Source organism: Cyrtonyx montezumae, unplaced genomic scaffold, assembly GCF_038088225.1.
Source record: "Cyrtonyx montezumae isolate F1298 unplaced genomic scaffold, pur_monq_1.0 scaffold_15, whole genome shotgun sequence".
Taxonomy (NCBI): domain Eukaryota; kingdom Metazoa; phylum Chordata; class Aves; order Galliformes; family Odontophoridae; genus Cyrtonyx; species Cyrtonyx montezumae.
The window spans coordinates 663,084-683,660 of NW_027071881.1; the positions used below are offsets into that span (position 1 = coordinate 663,084).

Consider the following 20,577-nt stretch of genomic DNA (forward strand, 5'->3'; position numbering starts at 1 on the left):
GAAGGATTTTTTCCAACCATGACGATATGTCCTTTGTAACTCTGAGGTGCTGACATGTCACACACGGGTCCTACAGGGCTGCACGAGGCCTCACGCAGCACAGCATGGGCCTCCCAAGCTCTGGAGCTCTTTTGCTATGTCAGGGCATGCTGGTGAAGGATGAAGGGAGCTCACATCCACGCGTTCCGGAAGGGAAGCATGGCAGGAAATCCTGCCCTGTTTTCAAATTAGCAGATTAAAAGATGCTAATACTAAAGATTCTGTCATTTGCCTTTAAAACAATTCAGCATTATCTAAGATGCTGAGATCCTCCTAACTTGAATTTCCAGAAATGTCTTCTGGCAGCAAATGGGAGTGAGAAATGTGAGCTGCGACGTTCCCTTTGTGCTGCTCTTGTATTAAGGAGGCAGCAGCTCCAGTCTGATAAGGCTGAATTTCTTTGAACTCCACCTTCCTCACACCTTGGACCCACGAGCAAAGTGATGGAAACCATTTGGGAAGAAGTACTTGGACGTATCCACCTCACCCTTCGCTATTTGCACAAGGTGGTATCGTGCTGCACATATGTTATGTATGACACACAGAACATATCTGAGGACAGTCTGTATGGCAGCATTCCCACCGGCCTCGAACTAAAAGCATCCTCAGATTGAATTTGTTTGGATGGCTGATGAATGCCACCACTCACTGTTCACTTGGGACATCCTGCCCATGGCCGGAGGCTGCATGAGGTCCTGCAGGGTATAGCTGGGGTGGTCTTGGCCAGTTCTCTCTGCTCCTCTCATGTGTGTTTTGCTCAAGACTGGCTCTAATTACGTTTAAATCATATGAGCATGGATGAACCAGCTGAATTTATCTTCTAAGCGTTCTTCCATGTACACCTCCCAACAACACAAATGCAGACTGTACCCCCTTTATCCTTAAAACAATACTGCAACTTAAATACAAATGCATAGCTACTCAGAACTTACAAGTGACTATTAAATAAGTTAAGAACTTATCTAGGACCTATTAAAATAAAGTACTAAAACAACACAACTTAGCACTACAGATATCATCAGAACCAAAAAGAATTAGTTCATCTTCCCTCCAGCAGCTCTCCCGATCCCCTGACCCACTCAGACCTGGAACCTTGTGACTTCCCTATGCTTTTGTTTCATGCACAATTCCCATTACAGGGTCACAGTGTGACTGTAAGCAAAGATGGTGAGAGCACTGAACAGCATCTGCGCAGGGTGCACTGCGGTTTCCAACCATGCTAAACAGAAAGATTCTGAGCACAGCACTAAAAACAACTTATTTCCCAGTAAGAAAGGTTTGCACAAAGTTCTCAAGGTTGTTCCAGTTTACAGGGAGTGCAGACTTTCCAGGTCTGAGAAGGTGAGCAGTTAAGTAATTACCTCGTATTAAAAATTCTGACCACTAGATGCTCTGTAGCTTGTCAGGTAGAAAACGTAACGGAATAGGTGTAAAAAAACCACGGGGTGACTAACATCCCACAGAGCTGAAGGGAAAACTTGTCCAAAACAGTCTTTATTTGTCTATATTGGTTTCTTTAAACAGTTGAAATAACCCAAAACTTCTGCTGTGCGCAAGGCACTGTCCCTGGAGTCCGACAAGAGAGCCCAGCTGGCAGCTGCTGCACATTTTCACATGCCTGCCGTCCCCTTCTCACTCTCTTGTTTCTTCCTCTGGAACGGACTCCTGTTTGCAAGCCAAATCCACCAGCAGATGGAAATCTAGGAAGATAAGGAAATAACGTGTAAATATCAGTCTGCAAGTTTCGCGAAGCATCATACATAGGGATTGTAATGCCAGCAGGTAGTGTGGAACACGGCCAGAGAGGCAGGCTGTAACCACACAATTTGAGGTCTACAGGAACAGGAATTGTTCTCATTTAGCAAAACTTACTATCTATATATGTATTCAGTGCCTTGAGTACCAGCCACCAAACGGTAACTGCTGTAAGGCCTCCGCAGTACCTACAGAAATGCCCACTCTGCCTGTGATACATACCTACCATCTCCTATGCACAAAAGGCACAGCTGCTTCAAGGTTTGCCATAGCTGCTGCAAAGAGCCTACAGGAAACTCACGGTGCCACAGACAGGCCAAGCAACAGAGTCCTTCAGAACTCACCTCGCGCCAAACATTTCCAATGTACAACCATACCAAAGATCAAATTCAGCACCTTACAGGACAAGGAAGCAACATGACGAAGTCACAACAGGACCACTGCCCTTGTGACTGTCAATCTTGTAACAGATGCACTCACGTCTTAGGAAAGGAATTCCAGCCCTTGGTGTTCTACACTATGAAGTACCTGTGGAAAAGGCGGGAGCTGCTTCCTGATGCTCACCTCCTCCAAAGCAGACTGCTGGGAACAAAGCCTGAGGAGATGCTCGATGGAGCAGCAGGTAACAGCTTAAGAAACAGCACCTAAGAACCACCCATCCAAAACAGCAAACTGCCAGCACAGGAAATGTGAGAGTCCTTCACTGAACAGATAATGAAGCCAAAGTAATGACAGCTGAGCTGGAGCAAGAAGCTGCAGTTCAGACTCCTGGAAGCAACTTTGCTTTGTCTTGCTCCAGCCCAGGAGCACCCCTGGGCCAGGCCTATCCCTGCACCAACACTTCTGTAGGGGATCTCACCTTGCCTTACTGGGAACGCTGGATGAGTGCTAAGATTACTTTTCTCTGGAAGGTGCAGGAAATAATAACGCATGCATGGGAGACCTTTGCTGAATGATGACTGCTCCTTAGCAACCGCACTTATAAATCTATCTGCAGTGAGTGAGAGAGAGTGCGTAACAGCACAGCTGTAGCTGCAACGGAGCGTGGCAAATGTCAGTGCAATCTCAGTATTATGTCTGTGCTCCTGTGTGACAGAACCTTGGAGGAAGTTGCCACACTATGCCAAGAAAAGGATTGGATAACTCACTTAAAAAAGAATACATTAAAAAATAGACAGCCATAGAGGAAGTGGGTTCTTTCCTAAACGGCTCAGAACGCTTAAATTCAGAAATATTCAGGAGCTCTACCTGCTCCATTCTGAAACCACTATTTCCAGAAAAAAAGGCTGCAAACAAAAACCTCTAGAGTCAGAATCTGGTTAGAATAGAGAGTCTGACAGAAAAGTTCACTGAGGTCTTTTTTTTTTTTACGTAATAGCACAAAAATGCCAAAGATGTTTTTGGAGACAAGACACTGGACAAGACAGACTCTTCATCTTGGTCCCTGTTCAACAGACATTCATACTCCACTACGTTGTCTCTCACCTTGAACTTGGTGTCACCACACAGCAAAGACAAGGGAACAATGTCACAAACCTACTGAAACAGACAGAACAAGAGTCTGTTCTGTAGCAGGATGGGTATCAAACTGTGGGCTCAGGAAACATGCAAATGGGTGGCCAAAGGAAACGAGGTAAAACGGCAGGACTCACACTCAAAGGACAAAGATAAGAGGCAGCAGCTATAACTGCTTTGAAACAGTTTGGGATCACCCAAGAAAAGTAGCAATCACAATCCAGTAAGAAAGAAGGAATTGCTTACCCCTTTCCAAGGACCAGAGCTCACCAAACTCTCCAAAGGAGGTGATCTCCAAGTAGGAATTGTTCCCTTGTGGCTGCCAGCCCTTAAATGAGGCCCTTAAATGGGTGGCCCACCAGGCTCCCAGGGCTGGCTGTGCCCCTTCACCCAGTGCTCAGTCAGGCCACGACCTCATGGCTCCCATACTGACATGTTATGAGGAAACAGTTGGGAATGGTCATTGTGCCCAATTTTAGCTTAGAAAGATTAAGGAAGAAGCTGTGTCCAAAGACACACAGAAGAAAGGAGGTACAGACAGACAAATGCAGAAGCTGACAGAAGTCAGCTTATCCTTAAAGATACTTCCTCCAGACTTGCAGTTGGAATGGAGGGGATGGGCACTGCATCCTCAAAGCCAGTATCATGTGCCCTATTTATTATGGGAAACTTGACCCTGATCACGTTTTGTTCATGTGTGGTGTCTGTCTCTATCCTACCAACCATAAAAGGTTCAACACTGGACATGCACACCCAGATGACTGTCAAGTTTCCCAGAGAGCAACTACACTAATCACTGTTAATTATCCAATTAGCATAGCAGCGTTTCATTTCTGTAAAACAATCCCACGGAAAAGCTTTCCAAAATGTTTCTGTGATTAAGAACATTTTACTTAAATAAACTTCAGCTGTAGATACAAAATCTGAGAAGCATACTGATTGTCCATGTTATCAGGAAGTAAGTAGATGAGAACCTTCAATTCTGCACTTTAAACAAAAGTTCAAGGTGACATCCAATTCTTTTTTTTTTATTTTTTTTTTTTAATATAGCTTCCAGATAAAAGACTTTATCCTCACTCACACTTTGGAAACTGATGGGCATGTGAGCTGAATTATTAGCTAGCAGAACTGGAACCTGGAAACTATCCTTTGAAGTGAGGAACTGACCTTCAAACTCTGCAACCCATTCTTTGATGATCAGCTGTGAGGGAAATAGCTTCCTGCAAGACCTGAATGCCACACCAACTTCCCTAGAAAGGAACTGAAGTATACTTGGTGTCCTCTTATGCCTCTCTGCTGTGAAGATACTGAGGTTTTCCTTTGGTTATAAGACTTGGTCAACTGTTTAGCCCAAGATGCTCTGCTGCTTGGTTCTTTCATGTATTTCAGCAGATGCATCAGAAACACAATTTTTTGTCACCTTCTTACTTACTTCATAAGTTTGTTGTGGTTTTTTTGTTTTTGTTTTCCCCCTTGCTATTTCAGTTGTCATTTCATTACTCAGTCCTTTCTCATGCCACTGTTGTGCTCCAGGACACATGTCTATGAGCTTCATCTCAGCATTGTGACATCTATGTTTCTGACACGACCTCCAGAACAGCAGGTTTCATTTACTCACAGTTTATACTCTTTCTCACATGAGAAATCAGTGTGTCTCAGGAAGTGCATCAGTAAGTACACTGAGAGGTTGTACAGAAGCAGTATTTTAACTGAAGGCACAAAGAAATACACTTGCAGACAAGAGCTAACCTGTTCTGATTTCTCCTTTCTGTAATGGTTAGTTTTAGAGCAGCTGTCTTGCTAATCTATGAAAAAACAATATAGCATCTCTTCTTACCACGGAAGTTGCTCCCTTGGGAACTGTTTCTTTCCTCCCCGTTATTGGCTTGTACAGATGAAACTGTTTTCGACAGACCTCTCCTCAGGCCCAGCCCCCGAAGTGAAGCATCCTACCTCTTCTGACTCTGACCTTAGGAATTCACATCCAACGCTAGTATCCACCTGAAACAAAACAAAGCAGAGAAAACCAAAGATGACTCAACATTTTCTCATAATCAACAGAAAAAATAAATGCTTTTATCCACTCCAAAAGGACGTCTAACAAGTGCTGAACAGTACCTGTATGGATCATGTAAGCATTTTTAACACAGAAGGCTGCCAGGTTCAAAGCAAAATATCTTATTATTCTTCTCTTCCAAAATGTCACACCAAGCAAAACAAAAAGTCAGAAAGCCAGAACATAAAGAGTACATGTACTCACAGTCTCAACTTTGCCTTCAGTCATCATACCAGGCATGACAAGTGAAGCAGGAGAAGCCAAGGTGCACTCATTGGTACCAACAGCTGCATTGCTACTGACAGGCGTACCTCAGACAACCTGACAGAGCTGTGTGATGCAAAGCTCCGCAGGTAAGCAGTGCCCTTCTGGCTGGGAATCACCCCGCCCCATCACATTGGTAAGACATTGCATTATATGTTATGTCGTTGCTTGCTTTTTGGAGCCCTCTGCTGCTGCTCCACATGTATTTTGCAAGCAAACATTTTGCGAACTTGAGTATTTCTCTAGCAGCGTGGCAAAATCTACAGGTTAAAACAAAGGAAAAAGGGCCAAGCGACCAAGCTGTGATTCTGTCCCAGCAAGGAAGCAAAAATAAGCACAATTAAGTGCCTGGAATTCACCTTCAGACAGAAAGATGTTCTCACTATCACCTGTTCTTAGAGCATTGAGCTCTTCTGCAAATATCCTATCAATCAACATCATAAGATGAGGGATTGTTCAGAGCCTGCATTGTTTCCTTCTGTGAAGGCAAAAAAAAGCTTCTGAAAACTGGTATGTGTGTTTACAGAGGGCAGAAGGCCATCACATGCAGTAATAAGACATAGGTAGTTCCAGAAATCGCTCTCTCCCCCTTGAGTCTGCTATTGCTTGGGACTGAACATGCAAAAGGCAACATGTGCACAGATCAATAGAAATACATACAGATCCTCTGCCAAAGCTGCATATTCATCTTCCAAAAGGTCTGCACAACTACAGCATCTGAAACATCCAGGGAGACAGTTCCCCCAGCAAGCCCCTGGACCTGCTGGATGTTCAGTCACTTCATGGCAGTCTTTGCTCTTTGAAATGTGTTGTCTCTGTGTATTTCACTAATAGTGTTAATTAGCTAATAGGAAAACCACCTGGATGGCTGTTCCTCTTTGTCTGACACCAGAACCACAGCTTGTCCCCAGGTATAAAGGTAAAGAGAAGGAAGGAGGTCTGTGGCTCATAATCCTCACCATCCAGAATGCAAATTTATTGAGATGAAGGATGGCAGGTCACAGGGCAGGTACACACAATTTGGAACATCAGCAATTGTGTGGTAACACTTCTCTGCATGATGATTCGAACCTTTCCAGTCCCCTTGACTTCTACATAATAAAACCTTCTAGGAAAAGGAGTATGCAGCATTCCCTTTTTTACTGAGTACGTAGGATCTTACCCACCAACTCTTTTCCTATTCTTTTGTGAAACTGGCAATAAGAAGATTTCCTTCCTAACAGCATCAGTCTAGCCCGCATAAGTCTGGTTCCAAAGCTCTCTTCATTTCTTTTGTTTTTGTAAGTGAACGTGCTTCTGATTACGGCTTTGCCACATCTGCAGAAAGACTCCTCACTTGGGCCCAGCACCACTGCAGCTCCGTCCTGAATGCTGCTTGGCAGAGAATCAAACCAAGCTACCAAAGCTGACAGATGTGAAAGTTTTGCCTTTTCACTCCAGTTACTGAAAAAATGCCAAACTGTTCACAAAAAGCCGGCTGGGACTCAGTGGTTACGTGACTCTGGTGCCCAGCTGGAGCCACGATGGGAAGCAATGTGACTAAAATTAGCCTTGGTCTCTCACAAATGGGGTTTGCTGGATTCACCTTCCCCACAGTAAGCAGGAGGTTCAGCCTTCAGCCAAAGGTACTCCCAAGGAGACAACAAAACAGGAGGCACATTCCCCTTGAACAAGTGCTACTGTGCTGCATTTCCACTTTAAGAAGAAAATAAGATATTTCTTATGAGAAAGAGGGGATTAAGATATGCCCATCTGAGGCCAAAATGTGTAAAAGTCAAAGACAGGAATTCACTGAGGCTAAGATGACAACGCTGAACCTGCACTGCTGAATGCACTAAGACCTTTCATACAAAGAGCTGCTCTTTAATTTGCTCGTTTTTAAGCCAGGAAGCAGGTGTGCATCTTTCTACGGAGATGACAGCTCAAGGCAGGACAGCTGTCCCCAAACCAATTCAGTGATAGGAACTATTGTGGAAGAAAGAGAACAAACGCCTTTGTACCACTGTAAAAATCCACCCTTTTCCTGCAGCTTCAATGTGGTGTGCAGCCATGACCTCTTAATTTCAGAAAGGATTTAACAGAAACAGAAGAGGCTGAAAGCAAACTCTGAGATCTGCAGAGCAGCTGCCGTGCAGAGGACACTACCAGAGGGAGTCTGGGGAGCAGACTGCTGAGGAGGCGGCGACAGACTCCCAGAATCACAAGTGCGGGGAGAAAGAGGCTGGAGATGACTGATGAAGCTCTTCATGCAGTAGACAGTGAGCAAAGGATCTGTTTGGTCAACACTACAATTCACGTGGTTTCAAGGGCTGACTTCAGCCCACAGATGAGAAATTGAACACCGGGTATGCAATATTATCCCAAATCCTCCCACTGGAAATACAAAGAGCAATGCCCTGCTCGAGTTGCAGGCCTTGTTCTTACTCTTCCCCAAGCATCAGATTACAGCTATTGCCTTGAGGCTGACACCAGCAATCAGATCAGGCTTTGATCTGACCCAGAGGAGCTGTTCTGATGTTTGTTTATTAGCACCGGAGGAATGTGCTCCTCCTCTGCTGCTACTCAGAGGAATAAAAGAGCCTTACTTAAATGGGCAGTATTTTACCAAGCTTGCCTTGACTTCCATGACACCGAGCTACTGAGAGCCATGGAAGCCTTCCAGATTCATGGATAAGGACGACAGCAAATTATACAGGAGCCTAATGGATGTACAAAACGGATGTAGAAATCTATGCTGGTCAGTTCTGCACCTGTCATGATCCCAGGCCCTGGATGAGAGGCAGCTGTGGGGACAGGTTAACCCTGCCTGCAGTTTGGCAAGGGGAGACAAGTAAGAAGTAGAACAGTCCTAACTAAAAGAGCAAAGCTGTCAAACACAAGGCCTAATATTGCCCAAACTTCTCTTCCTTGCAGAATAATCCCAAGCTATTTAACCAGTTAACTTCCAGAGAAACGGACTGGGACCAGCACCAGGATTCTCGCATGGGACACACATAAGGGGGTCTCAAAACCACAGCATCCTCCCCCTCCAAACAACACCACGGCTCACACATTTAATTCATAGAATCATAAATTCACTGAACTGGAGGGGACCTTTAAAGGCGTCTAGTCTGACTTCCCTGCAGCAAACAGGGACACCCAGAGCTCAACATGCTCAGCACCTCATCCAGCCTTGAGCTAGAATGTCTCCAGGGACGGGGCATCCACTACCTCTCTGGGCAGCCTGTTCCATTCCTCCATTCTTAACAAGAGAGATGGGACCATAAAAACTCCCAAAGTCTTCCACAGAGGAAAAGCTCACTTCTAAAAATGCTGTTCCAAAGATGCCCAAGCTGAAATTTAAACAGTGGTCAACAGTTCAAATAATGAATGGAAACTCCTTAACAGTGCTCTTCCCTACGTGAGGCTGAGTAACTAGCTTGATCTCTGCAGAAACCCGATCAGAACATACATCTCTTTCTCTAAATGTACCCAAAAGGAAGGTTACTCATCTTTATGACATTGAGAACAACAATGGCAAGTTTTCACTAGCTAAGGATTTCAGAGCCAGAAACTTACCTGAAGGCATCAGGACTCTGATAACACAGCAGTGACCTTGACATATGCACAGCATTCTGAGTGCCTATATGCAGTGCTGGAGGCACGGACTCAGATATGGACGATCCCAATAATTTATCACAGGTTTTAACATCCCTTATATACATTCACAAGTTTTCTCTTTTAACTTTCCCACCTGCCTTTACATGTCAACAAAATACTTCCCTTAACTCCCCTTATTAATGCCCTTAACAAAAGACAGTCCTTAACTGTGCATGCAGGTGCTTATCCAATGTAGGCCATGTGCTCTGCCTCCAGTCGGGGTCTGCCGTCACACAGCTTACTTGAAATTGTTTTCCTTTCCTTCTGGAGTGTCTTTGGTTCTCAGCCTTCCCTTCTCATGCTTTTTATCCTTCTCCACAGCTTATGCTCTGAATATAATTTCTTATATCCCACACCTACACACAAGGTAGGTCTTGTGCCACAGGGGCACTCAGTAACCTTGGTTTTGTTTATTTTTCCAAAGTACAGCATGTATTTGTTGCTTTAACAGAGTAACATCTAGAACGTCTGTCAGTACAAATGAAAATGCTAAATACCACCCACATATGAATAAATTGTGCCTTCCACAGAAAACAGAAGCCTAGCAATTGTTTGTTGGAAATACTTTTATGTAAGTTTTAAACAAAAATCTTACCTTCAAATACTCTTCTTTAGTTCAGAGTAAAGGAAGTATGTTATCACTCAAAAGAGTTTACACTTCATCACTGCCACTACAATTGCACGATGCATTTTTTCCATGCAACTGAGTGGCCAAAGTTGGCCACCACAGACAAGTTTTGGACATCAAAATGCCACTAACAACGAATACTTTTCCATTGCCTTTTACGAAAAAATAGAATTTTTACAAAAAATTACGATTTACCAAACAAATTCTTCACTATGCATTAAAATCCTAATTAAAGAAATCTTTAGTTATTAACAATGCAATTATCAGAACAGAACCCAGCATTACTATTTAACAGTTATCCCAAAATATCGTCTGCTTTATGTTCCTTTATCTCTTACCTTCTGTGGACTGAATGGCTGAACTTCCTGAACATACACTGCTGAGGACGGAGCTCGGAGGTGGTCTGGCTCTTCGCTCAGTTTTGCCTGTGTTTCCTGCATGGCCACAGGCTCTCTCACTGTCTGAGCAGCAGCACATTCTACAGACTTGATGGTATCAAAAGTGTAAAGATATTCTGGAAGCTGTAACAAAGAACAAGCTATTCCTTCACCTACCACGAGTGACATAATGTCTGACACTACAGTGGTGTGAGGTCCCAGCCGTCTTTCTTCATCTGAAGGTTGAAGGTCATTCTTAGAATCATCTAGCAGTGGTTGATCTCTGTTAGACTGAAGGCTTGATAACTCTTCTTGCCCAGGATTCACTTTTGCTATCGCAGGTTTAGGCAATGAACTCATTTCATCAGCATGTTGAAATACAGTCTCGAGATCTACTTCTGTCATCTGGCTTTCATCAGATGTCTGATATGGCTGGTTAGAGGGCAGGGACTCAGCCACATAAGGTGTCTGCATTGGAGGACCCTGGGAGAAACAAAATGCAGTGAATATTTATTTCCCAAAGTACAAGAATAGGACGTGCACTGGTTTTGCAGTGTTCTGTAAATGAACCTGAGCAATCAACAGAAGAGTTTGTAAACACAAAGAGAGGAAAGCTTGTTTGTTACTTGCAGTTAAATCAGCAGGTTTAATTTAAAAAGGCTCCTGATTTGGCCCAGTTTTCATTAACCACCTTACTCAACAGCAAGCTCACTCTCTTCTATTTGCCGTCAGTTCTAGAGAGAAAGGAAGGCTACTCAACAGCATCCGAGTACTCCTCCAGATGCATACTCTGCACACCCTTTGCACATACCCAAGCATTCCAATCAGAAACTTCCAGTCTCAGTAGGATCTGTGGGGTCACACTACAACCACTCCCTTCACACGCAACGTTTGTGACAGAAAAGGATAGAGCACACGTACCCGATTTCAGTTCCTCTAAAGGTCAGGCAATCCTGTTACGTATACAAATAACGTAAGCCACAGGATTTTTTAGCAGGAAAAAGGTATGTATGCTCTAACCATGCATACAGACAACCCAACACGAGGAGCTCACAGTTACCTAACAATAACATCTGTTCCCTCTTCTGTCCATATACACATTCATGCAATGAGTAATTTCCAAGGACGCTCCTGTCCCAAAATGAAAGGGACTCCAGATTCCTATGGAAACAGAATACCACAGAATCTTCCCATCTGCGTCAGCCTCCAACCCCGACAGCCCTCTCATAGCAGTGTGTCTCACAGACGTGTGACTCAAAGTCTACACAAATCCATACAAAGCCCTACACATCTTCAATTTGGAAACACCTCTTGGAGAACACACAGAAGTGCCTTCGCCACTGCAGGACTGGTCTGAGCACTACTGAAGACTTCATCAGAATGACACAACTAGATAACAGGACACAGTAAGCAATACAGTGACTTTTTTTTAGCAGAATTCATATGAAGGAACTTTCAAAGCAGAAAGAAGGCAATGAAGAGTTCCAAAAGCTACTAGTGCTACCCAAAGGAAATGACAAATCACATTTTAACAGCCTGCGCTTGTACTGCTTTTTCTTCCGGGGACTGTTCAGATCTCAAGAATCATGGAAGTGTAATGTCTTCTGATAAATAACACTTATAATGATGCTGAACAGAAAGTCAAGTCAGGAGATCCACTACGCCACTACTTTGAAACCTATCTAGCATTACAGAAGTACCTCTCTAAATATTCAGTGGGTCTTTGAAATAAACACTGTAAAATACATTGCTTTTACTTTCTCAAGTGGATCCGCTTTTAAATTTATATCCTTCATTCCAGAGTCCATAATCCTAGAGCTCATCCATACAGCTTTTCTCTGCTTTCACCTGATTGCAGTGCACTGCACTCACCTGGTAGAAGCTGCACTGGGTGTAGTTCGGAGCTGTAGGACTAACACAGCAAGTCAGAGGGCCGGTGTGAGCAGCAAGGGAGCAACATGGCAGTGCAGCTGCAAGAAGTGAAACACAGTTATCAGACTTTCAGAATTTGTGTTTGGTATGCGGAGTTCTACTGCTTACTTTGATTAAACAGCTCAATACCCACACAGTGAACTAACTAACTAAATTCCAGAGCTGTATAATCCCCGAAATGATTTTACGACTGATTTCTTCACCTGAAAAAATATTTGTCTCATATATATATTACTTTAATACATACGTAGTAAAATTGACATAGGCACACTTAGAAACTTCATAATGACAACTTTTGCACGCTGTTATTACCTCTTTTGTTAAGCTGCTTGATTTTTCCCATCACAACATAACACAGAAAGGGGATTCACAAAAGAAAAACACACGTGTTCACTCATACATACTGGAATTAAAGACCCACCTCATGCAGGTATTATTTCTGGTGATATGCAGAAATAGTTAGATTAAAAGCAAAGGCCTTGCTTTCATATATATATAACCTCTAAAATCCGCCATCACTCTGAGAAAAACAAATGCTTGATAGTATCACATTTAGTCCAGTGATTGTAACAGAGACTAATGAGGACTGCTTGAGGTGGCAAACCAATCAAGTTTATTTGCAGTGTTTGAAATTTACACGGGATTTCACATAAGACCATTGTTACAATAACCAAGTTTGATTTTTTGTAAAACACCTACTCTTACTGCACTTTTTAATACAATCTTGTGGGATTTTTGTGCAGTTTACAGCAACAAAGGGCGCAAAACAAGAAAGAAAGAGCCAGTGGACAGCCTCCTAAGCAAGCATGAGATCTGCGTGTGATCTGAAACTTCAAAAGCTAATTCTGAGCAACTATATGATCAAATTCATACCTCCTTCAGGAGAACATCCTATGACCTGTGGACATACCCCTGCTCTGGATATTCCCAAAAACCTAAACAAAACTTGGTTTGGTTTTAACAAAACTTGGTTTTAATTTCACTCGTGGGAATCTTCAAACTATGTTAACAAACCCAAGAGAAACACCAAAACAGCTATTCAAGGACTTCCGTAAAAGCAAGGCAAGACAGCAACGGAAAAGTAAGTTCCTTCTCACCTGCTAAAGTGACTGTAAGGAGAAGCAAACACATATCATAAAGACATTATTTTCTAATGGAAAAAGAGGAAAGATGTGAAGGAAAGAAGTTCTTGTGAAGTTAAACACCAACTGAAGACTACTTTCTACAAAATACTACGAGAAGAATACTAATCAAGAAAGAGATTCAGCCCGTTAAAATGAAATGGAATTAGATAATCAGCATCAGAACACATTTGGTTTCTGTCAGAACAGAAACGCAGTTCTGCCCATAAAAGCTAGAGACAGAAAATTTCTCACAGTCTACAGGATGCTGTGTGCAGAACAGAACACCGGCTTACACAAATGGAATTGCTGTCAGTGGGACTATAACCAACCCAGCGACAAAACGCTCAGGACAAGTGGAGAGCAATGAAAAACACATCACTCAGAGCAAAGGAAGAGCTGAACAATGCATTGTGAATATCCTTGCACAGACACTGAATGACCATATTTCAAACACGCTGAAAATATTCATGGATATTCAAAGAGGCCGTTAAGAACTTAAAGGAAATCATTTAGAAGCACACTAATGAAAATTTTAAAAGGGAGTACAAGTCAGAAATCCAGTTGAAGAAGAAAAAAAGAAAGAAGAAAATAGATTACTGAATTAGTTGACACTGGTGGACACGTAATGGGGATGAGACAGTAAAAATGCTTTGTTTTCAAGAGAAGTCACCCTTCACTGCCATCTGGAAAGACCTGCAGTAGGTAAACAAGCAGGGATAAAGGAAATTGTGTTGATGAGATGGTTGCTAATAACACCAGCTTTTTTCATGGCAGAAAAGAGCATAGCCAAACAGGCATGGAAAAAAACCTCTGTGAAGTCTCCCAAAGCCACCACGTACCAGATAAAGCTCTGCACTTCAGAAAAATAAACTAATCTAATGTAGAAAATGATAGGTCCTTCACTGTCCTTCAATAATCAGGAGCTAGATGTTGGTGCTATAGTAAATAGCTTCAGGAAAACATCAGCTTCACACTCAGAAGCTGACAAAAAGACCCACAAAGCCACTAATGAAACAGACATTGCTGTGGCTGCAATTTATTGACCGTGTAAATCTACAATTTACTCACACTTTGACTACTGTGAGTCTTTTTGGACTCTCCATCTCAATAAGAAAATAACAGGACTGGAAAAGGCAACAGGGAGGGCAACATGGAGGATGCACCGAACACTTTCCTGAACAAACAGCCAAGGAGGATTCTTTAGCCAAGAGAAAACGCAGCCCGGGGGAATACACCAGAAGTGTTCAGAGTCACGAATGGCACAGTGAGGGGGATAGAGATAGATGTGCAACACGAAACACCAAGGAATGATGTAACATCTAGCTTTTGGAAAACAAACAGCAAAAGGTTACAAGGGATCCCACGCAAACATTAATTTGAAGGCTTTCAGAGTCACAAGTCACCAAAAAATAAAAAAATAAAAAAAAATTACACCGTCTCCTCAACAGATGAAGCCTCTGTTTTTTGTCCACGAATAAAAAAACAGATTACAGAGAAACACAAGTAAAGAAATTACAAAAACGTCCTATGTAAATGGTGAGGCACTGCATTCAGTAAATTAAAAACCACTATGACAAAATGGAAATTCTTATATACCTCTCTCTCCTCGAGATAGTATTATTTTACATACTCACAATGTCTCAGTAGGCAAACACAAATCAATCATTCATGCCTTTGCTGAAGGCATAAAGACTACAGCTGTATCAGTAAATTAAATGCATCCAAACCCATTCTTGGGCACAGACTCTGCTCACGCCATTCAAATCTCTTACTCTTCCTAGTGGTAACACCCACACACCAACAGCCTCTTGGGAATGGTCCCACCTTCATGCTAAGTGCTGCTTTTCAAGCACGGTGGTAACAAAGCTAGCAATCTAATGGCAAAGCTGATACAGCCCTGAATAATCACAGTAATGTCTTCAAAGATCTGACAGAAATCGGAGGAGAACACACATCATCTACTCAAGAGGGCAACAGACAACAGTAAGAGGCCAACAGGCTGACATGAGCCAGCACTGTGCCCTGGGGGACATGAAGGCCAACGGTGTCCTGAGGCGCATTGCATGCAGCGTGGCCAGCAGGGCAGGGAGGTGATCCTCCCCTCTGCTGTGGGTCCAGTTCTGGGCTCCTCAGTTCAAGGCAGATGGGGAACTCCTGCATACAGCCCAGTGGAGGGCCATGAAGACGGTTGGGGCCTGCAGCATCACCCACATGAGGAAAGGCTGAGAGCCTTGGAGTTGTTCACCTGGAGAGGAGAAGGCTGAGGGAGGATCTGAGCAGTGCTTGTCAATATCTAAAGGGCAGGTGCCAAATGGATGGGGCTCTTTTCAGTGCTGTGCAGCAACAGGATAAGAAGCAAAATGCACAGACTGGAATGTGGGAAGTTCCACCTGAACATGAGAAAGAACTCTACTGTGAGGGTGCCAGAGCCCTTAAACAGTCTGCCCAGAGTGCTGGAAGAGTCTCCTTCTTTGGAGATGCTCAAAACTCATCTGGATGCTTTCCTGTGTGACCTGCTGTAAAGAACTGCTTGGCAGGGGGCTGGCCTGGATAATCTCCAGAGGTCCCTTCCAAACCCTGTGATTCTGAGATTCTGTGTTAGCCAAGGGAGATGAGACTGACATTCTCCAGCTTCTTCCATTGCACTCGAGCACAACCTACACGTGAAACACTAAGAAAGAACTTTGAAGACCGCCCTTTCAGTGTGTCCTTATCATGTCATGTCCCTAAGCTATGACTAAGGGAAGCTAAGTTACTCATCACACAGCTGGGCCAGGAAATTGCAGAGAGCACCCATGCCTGTTCCTGACAGATCAATGGGCACATTGGGATGGGCATTCACACAACAGCTGTGCAAGCTCTGATCCTTTACAAACTGAAAGAATGAGGAGAATGAAGATGACATCCAAGGATGGATTTTCCTTAAAGGAAAATGGGAACCATCTCAGAAATTTAAGTGGCATTGCTTGCATTGCCACTACATACCCTACCAGCTCCAGAACTACTCGTCTGTGCTCTCTCTGCAGTTTGTGAAGAAACAGGCTCACCAGAAAGAAACTGCCTTCCAACAGTATATATCCAAGAAAGCTGGAACGACTCAACATCTGGCAGGTGCCTGTTCCTCTTTACTGACTATATGTGTAATCTAGATGACAAGCCCAGGCATACACGAGTTAATGTTACACTGAGTTATGATTCAGATGAATCTTAGGCAAGATAAATCCTACTACTAGTTTTACAAGTGCATTACTAATGCATCCAGTGTGCTTTTCTCAAGGGAAAATGTGGTGTTATTTATGCTGTGTTAAAGCAGATGCTATGTTTTCAGTTGCTTATTTACTTTAAGAAGCCCCTTTTGACCAAGACATATGTGAATTTTAAGCTCTACATAGAAAAAGATTTATCCTTACAGAGGATGCATCATTCAGAATAACATAACCGCTCCTAAGATGTCACTCACAAAGGGCCATCACCTGTAAATGAACTCTACAGCCACAGGTGTATGCAAAAAGCACAACTGGACCTGCAGTATGAGGTGGCACCAGTAACTAATATTTCTCACATAGTCTCATTGACTGACTTTTCATTATTAGGATATTCTATGATAATCAAGCTTCACTACGCTCCTTTGATGTAATCCCACAACTATCAAAGGTTTTGTAGAAAGCTGAAGTCACAAAACTAAATCCTTAAACGATGTTCAAATGCTAGCAGAAAATCCAGATGAATAGTTTTAGTGCCTTTTCAATAAGAATCGTAATAAAAATAAAATAAAAACCCAAGGAAATATTTGGTGCTTAAGTTAACAAATGAATTTGAATATACATAAAGATAAATCTTTTCACAAAGCCCAGTGTTGATTTCATTTAGTAGGACTTCAAAAATATTATGTTCATTATACATGAAATGAAGAGTCAGCTCCAAGAGAGAGCATCTAGTTTTTAGCCCTTCTCTTATGAAATACATACTTTGAGATGAACTATCACCTTCTAAATAAGCTACTCTTGGTTTTATGCTCTCAAGATGAAGGAAAGCAGACTTTTTTCATGTATATATATGAAAAAATAAGCTTCCTGCATTCTGTATGCTGTAATATAAAGCAGAATAAAGGATAGCAGAGAGATGAAGAGGTACACAGAATCAACAGTACAAATACTGTCCAAAGTGACAGTGAAAATGAAAAGATTTCTAATACTGTCTAATGAAATGGCAAACCTTTCTTCTCAAAACTAGTTATGAGTTCATTGAAATTTCCAAAGCCTCAGCCTCCACAACGTTCTCTATTTCAGGTTGAATTACACCTTATTATTACAACTTGCAAAGTTTGGTATGCTTTTATCATGCTTCACAGAGATAGAGACATCTAAAACTCAAGATGATCCGTACCCAGACAGAAGCAAGCGGGGACCATCTCCCATCTCAAACTGGTATTCTTGGCTCCCCCTGCTCTTGGAAGGAGACCTAAGAACTTGCAGCTTGTAATGCAAGCACTAGCTGCCAGTAATCTTTGTAAGCACCACAGGGCAAGGAACATATGGCAAAAAGTTCCCTGTTTCTTAAATCTTTACAAGTGTCCACAGGATTTGCATAATCCCACAGAATCCCTCCTCAACAAGAAGTATGTAACGGAAACTAGTGGTTACTGCTGGCAATAGAAGCAGGCATTCTCAGCAGAGGCCTCAGAACACACACACACAAAAGACACGAAGATTTCATTGTGTACTTTTTGGAGAACGACAGCAGCCACCACATGTAAGATTTCTAAAGAGGGATATCTGACTCAGGGAAGGTGCAGATGCCAAGGCAGGAACAGGCAGAAAGTGAGAGTGTCAACTGAGCTTCGGTTTGTCCAAGTCAAGAGACACTATGTTCTGAGCTTCAGAATTTCCAGGGAAATAAAAAAAAACAAATAAATAAACAAAACAAGCATATTTTTTCCAGTTCAAGGCAAGAGCAGGCAATGGGACAATAATTTGCTTTAATTAGTTCTCTTCTAGAAAACAAAACAAAAAAAGAAAAACTTGTCTGAAGTAAGGCTGAAAATTTCAGCAGAAATGCTTCAGACAAATGAATATAGTGGAGATGTCTGTAACTCCCCAGTCTGCAGCAGAGACACTGCTGAGGAAGCTGATGAAAAAAAGACCTGACAAGATCACAGAGCAGATGAAACATTCTGCAGAAGACTTGTGACTCATCTTTGACTTTAAAAAGTTGCTTGGGAAAACATGAGAGCAAGGAGTAGTATGTCACTTTTCAACAAGTTCTCTGTGCTTTAGCATCATCCCCCTCGGTTTCTCTTAATTAAAATAAAAGGGAGAAGTTAGGCTAACACTGCCTCATTGCAGACAAATGTTCTTCTCCTCACCCTTCAGCCTCAGCTGTGTGGAAAATCACCAGATACCAAGTCTGGAGGGAGGGAAGGAATATGGAACAGAAAACCTTTTTGCTTTAAAGGTCTTTACAATTCTCACTGAAACATCTGAAACATACGTGACAGAGCACTTTGAAAAAAAATATATATAGTACATCACTTTTATATTTTTTTTCTTACCTGTTGGATAATAGGCTTGCGTGTAGTGCTGGGGAGACACGCAGCTGCTGTACACTGCAGAGGAAGTGGCAATGTCTTGAGAGACCTGCTGAAGCAGCACAGGAGAGAAGTTGGGCTGTGGGGTGTACATGACCTCTGTTGGAAGCCTATGGAATACGGGAAAGGCAACCCCCATGTCTGGGAAAGCTGGGGATGCATTGTGCTCTGGAAGCAGCACCTGGAAATTCTGCGGTGTTCTGGACGGGCCTGGATTCTGCTCAAAGCCGTAGGGTGGTAAAGTGCTGCAGTTCTGCAGTGAGGCCGAGATGTAGGAGCAAGGAAGTTGTTGATAAGGCTCACAAAACTGTCCTACATCCAGCAGCCCTGCATTAGGCACAAAAATAAAGCAACAGTTAATGAAAGGAGTTGTCACAGGTAATGAGAGGTAATATGAGGAGCCAGGGACCTCCAGCTCTATTTGGGAAGGCAACCTTTGCTTCAGTGTGCCTAATCTACAAGCAGACAGTTCTTCCACCCGAACACACAGTAACAGCTGCAGTGGCAGATTTATTGTTGGATCTGAACAAAGAGCAGTAAGCAAGGATACAGAAGCAACTGTTTCCTCCCCATAGCCATTCCTTGCGCTAGCCTCCTGTTCTCTTGGACGAAAAAAGCTGCAAATTAGCACTGGAGGAAGGCAAGGCTGCAGAGGACTTGGCTTCTGCCTAAGATACAGAAGGGCACCAGCGATAGCAAAGGGAACAAGTATTAGTAGTAGCAGGGCTTACAGGTTGCCACTTAACCCTAGCGGGCTTTGTTTTTTTGCTACTGTTGTTCTCATAACTTTTTGAAGTGTTAAAATTCTATGAAAATTCTAAAACACATTTCTTCCTTTGCTGGACTACGTCCTACCATAGCCTGGGTTTTAATACTTCTGCAAGTCCTTAAGAAGAATGAAAAAGGATGCTTCAAGCTCAGCAATTCATTTGTAATTCACTACTGTGTACGTTTGTAATAAAGAAGAATACCCTCTGTTAACTACACAAACTTGCTTTGATGAATAAGATCACTCGTCATTTCAGCTTAGACTAAGACATCCCAAACAATTTTGCTGTTTCATTTTTTGTACATTCCTTTTATCCATCTCTGGATTATTATTTTGTGAAATGCCATTTGCTCTTATACTATGGCAACATAAATTCTGTTAGGGGTTATCCAACATTCTGGGAACACTGACCCAGGATGCCTCACTGCACTTGGGAGAGTATTGCTGTACTTGTGACTTCTGCGTAGCACCGTATGTAGCCATGCTAATAACGAGCTTCAGGACATCTAGCTTTTGGAAAACAAACAGCAAAAGGTTACAAGGGATCCCACGCAAACATTAATTTGAAGGCTTTCAGAGTCACAATAATTCAGAGTCCATAATTCTAGAGCTCATCCATACAGCTTTTCTCTGCTTTCACCTGATTGCAGTGCACTGCACTCACCTGGTTGAAGCAACCCCCACCCCAACATTTCTGAGCCAGGCACAGGCCGAGAAGGAGGGGATGGTGGGGCCGAGGGACCACTGGCACCGAAAGGGCCGAGGGACCGCGGTCCAACTCCGGAAGGGAGCGGGGCGGCTGAGAGCACACGGGCCTGCGGTGACAGAGATGGCGAACGGGCCGCGCGTGCTGCCTCGCTCCGGAGCCGTGCTGCCTTGTGAACCTCGCGCA

General features: G+C 43.0%; 1 protein-coding gene across 1 annotated transcript; it reads right to left on the reverse strand.

The window, feature by feature from the left end:
- Window positions 1-651: 651 nt before the first annotated feature.
- Window positions 652-19,010, reverse strand: LOC136045979 (heat shock factor protein 5-like). The gene is given in 6 exon segments (XM_065732218.1): window positions 652-1,739; window positions 5,147-5,211; window positions 5,213-5,310; window positions 10,235-10,756; window positions 12,146-12,243; window positions 18,881-19,010. Coding segments are annotated over 6 exon segments (981 nt in total). The 3' UTR covers window positions 652-1,671.
- Window positions 19,011-20,577: the final 1,567 nt, after the last annotated feature.